Source organism: Corvus brachyrhynchos, unplaced genomic scaffold, assembly GCF_000691975.1.
Source record: "Corvus brachyrhynchos isolate BGI_N302 unplaced genomic scaffold, ASM69197v1 scaffold751, whole genome shotgun sequence".
NCBI classification, from domain to species: Eukaryota; Metazoa; Chordata; class Aves; order Passeriformes; family Corvidae; genus Corvus; species Corvus brachyrhynchos.
In genome coordinates this window covers 19,785-21,507 of record NW_008235985.1, presented here as the reverse complement: position 1 = coordinate 21,507, position 1,723 = coordinate 19,785, and the positions used below count along the sequence as shown (strand labels likewise).

The following is a 1,723-nucleotide window of genomic DNA, read 5'->3' as shown; positions in this document are numbered from 1 at the left end:
CCCCTCTCTGTGAGAATTTTGGGGGTTTCGGGCCCCTCCCTGTGAGGATTTGGGGGTTCAGGACCCTCCCTGTGAAAATTTGGGGGTCCAGGACCCTCCCTGTGAGGATTTTGTTGCTCCAGGACCCCTCTCTGTGAGAATTTTTGGGGGTTCAGGGATCTCCCTGTGAAAATTTGGGGGTTCAGGACCCTCTCTGTGAGGATTTTGTGGCTCCAGAACCCTCCCTGTGAGGATTTTTGGGGGTTCAGGGCCCTCCCAGTGAGAATTTGGGGGTCCAGGACCCTCCCTGTGAGGATTTTGTTGCTCCAGGACCCCTCTCTGTGAGAATTTTTGGGGGTTCAGGGATCTCCCTGTGAAAATTTGGGGGTTCAGGCCCCTCCCCATGAGGATTTTGTGGCTCCAGGACCCTCCCTGTGAGGATTTTGGCGGTTCAGGCCCCTCCCCGTGAGGATTTTGGGGGTTCAGGCCCCTCCCCGTGAGGATTTTGGGGGTTCAGGACCCCCTGACTCACCAGCACAGGTCTGGCACCGCCCCGTCCTCTCGATGACGCCCTGCCGGGGGTCCATGAGCCCCCCCAGTTTGGGGCGTCCCCCCTCGGTGGTTTCGGGGTATTTGATGCCCCCCTCGGTCACCGACATCCGTTTCTAAGGGGGGGGAAAAAGGGGAAACTGAGGCACTTGGGGACCCCTCCCCCTCTCAGATCCCAAATTCATCCCCACCCCAAAAAAAACCCCAAAAGGGTGAGGACACCCCAAGTGACTCCTCCCTCCCCCCTTTCAATGCACCCCAAAATTCACACGGGGACCCCAAATCACCCCCTGGGCACCCCCATGGCTCTTGTGGGACCCCCAAATCTTTCAGGGACCCCAATAATCCTTCAAGGCAGAGCTGTGGACCCCTCATGGCCCCTTCAGGGGGTTTCTAGTGGGGAGGGAGGGGTGTTCAGGGACCCCAAAATCTCTCCAGACCCTTCCAAAGACACCCTGCCTCCCACAGCACACAGCCAGAGACCCCAAAACCCCCTCAGGACACCCCCAAATCTTCCCAGAGCCCCTCTGAGCATTGCCAGGGATCCCCAAATCCCTCCCACAGGGACCCCAAGAACTTTGGGGCACCCTAAGAACCTCAACTCCTCTCTGCAATCGCTGCTGAGATCCCAAAGTTGCTCCAAAGAGCACCCCAGGGACACCAAAACTCCTCCAGAGCACCCCAAAACTCTTCCAGAGGCTCCTGCAGGGATCCCAAATCCCCTCCAGGGCACCCCAAAGCTCCTGGGGCACCCTCAGTGGCATTCCAGAGCACCCCAGGGTGCCTCCAGGGACCCCAAAGCGCCTCCAGGATAAACAGTCCTCAGTTTCCCCCTAAAGGCCTCCAGGGCACACTGAGCCACTCTCAGGTACCCCAAAACCCTGCCAAGACACCCCAATACCTTCTAGAGATGCCCCGGCCACATCTCAAGGACCCCAAAATTCCTCCCGGGCTCCCTGAGCCGTTCTCAGGGACTCCCAATTCCCCTCCAGGCCACGCCAATGCACTTCCAGAGGCTCCCTCGGCACACCCAGGGGAAGCCAAAATCCCGCCAGGGAATCCTGAATCACTCTCGGGACTCTTCCAAAGGCTCCCTGGGCACCCCAAAACCTTCCAGAACTCGGTTTGTGTCCCCAAAACCGCTCGGGACCCTCTAAATCCCCCTCCGAGCTCTCCCCTCTCCCCCATTCAACCC

At 59.2% G+C, this 1,723-nt stretch overlaps 1 protein-coding gene across 1 annotated transcript in view; it reads right to left on the bottom strand.

The window, feature by feature from the left end:
* The window catches only part of LOC108445518 (DNA-directed RNA polymerase II subunit RPB1-like), a 3,440-nt gene extending 2,731 nt beyond the window's left edge, over positions 1-709 (bottom strand). The window contains exon 1 of the mRNA XM_017729553.1: positions 512-709. Within this exon, the coding sequence (XP_017585042.1) occupies positions 512-638 (127 nt within the window). The 5' untranslated portion in view covers positions 639-709. The remainder of the gene's footprint in view (positions 1-511) is intronic.
* Positions 710-1,723: the final 1,014 nt, after the last annotated feature.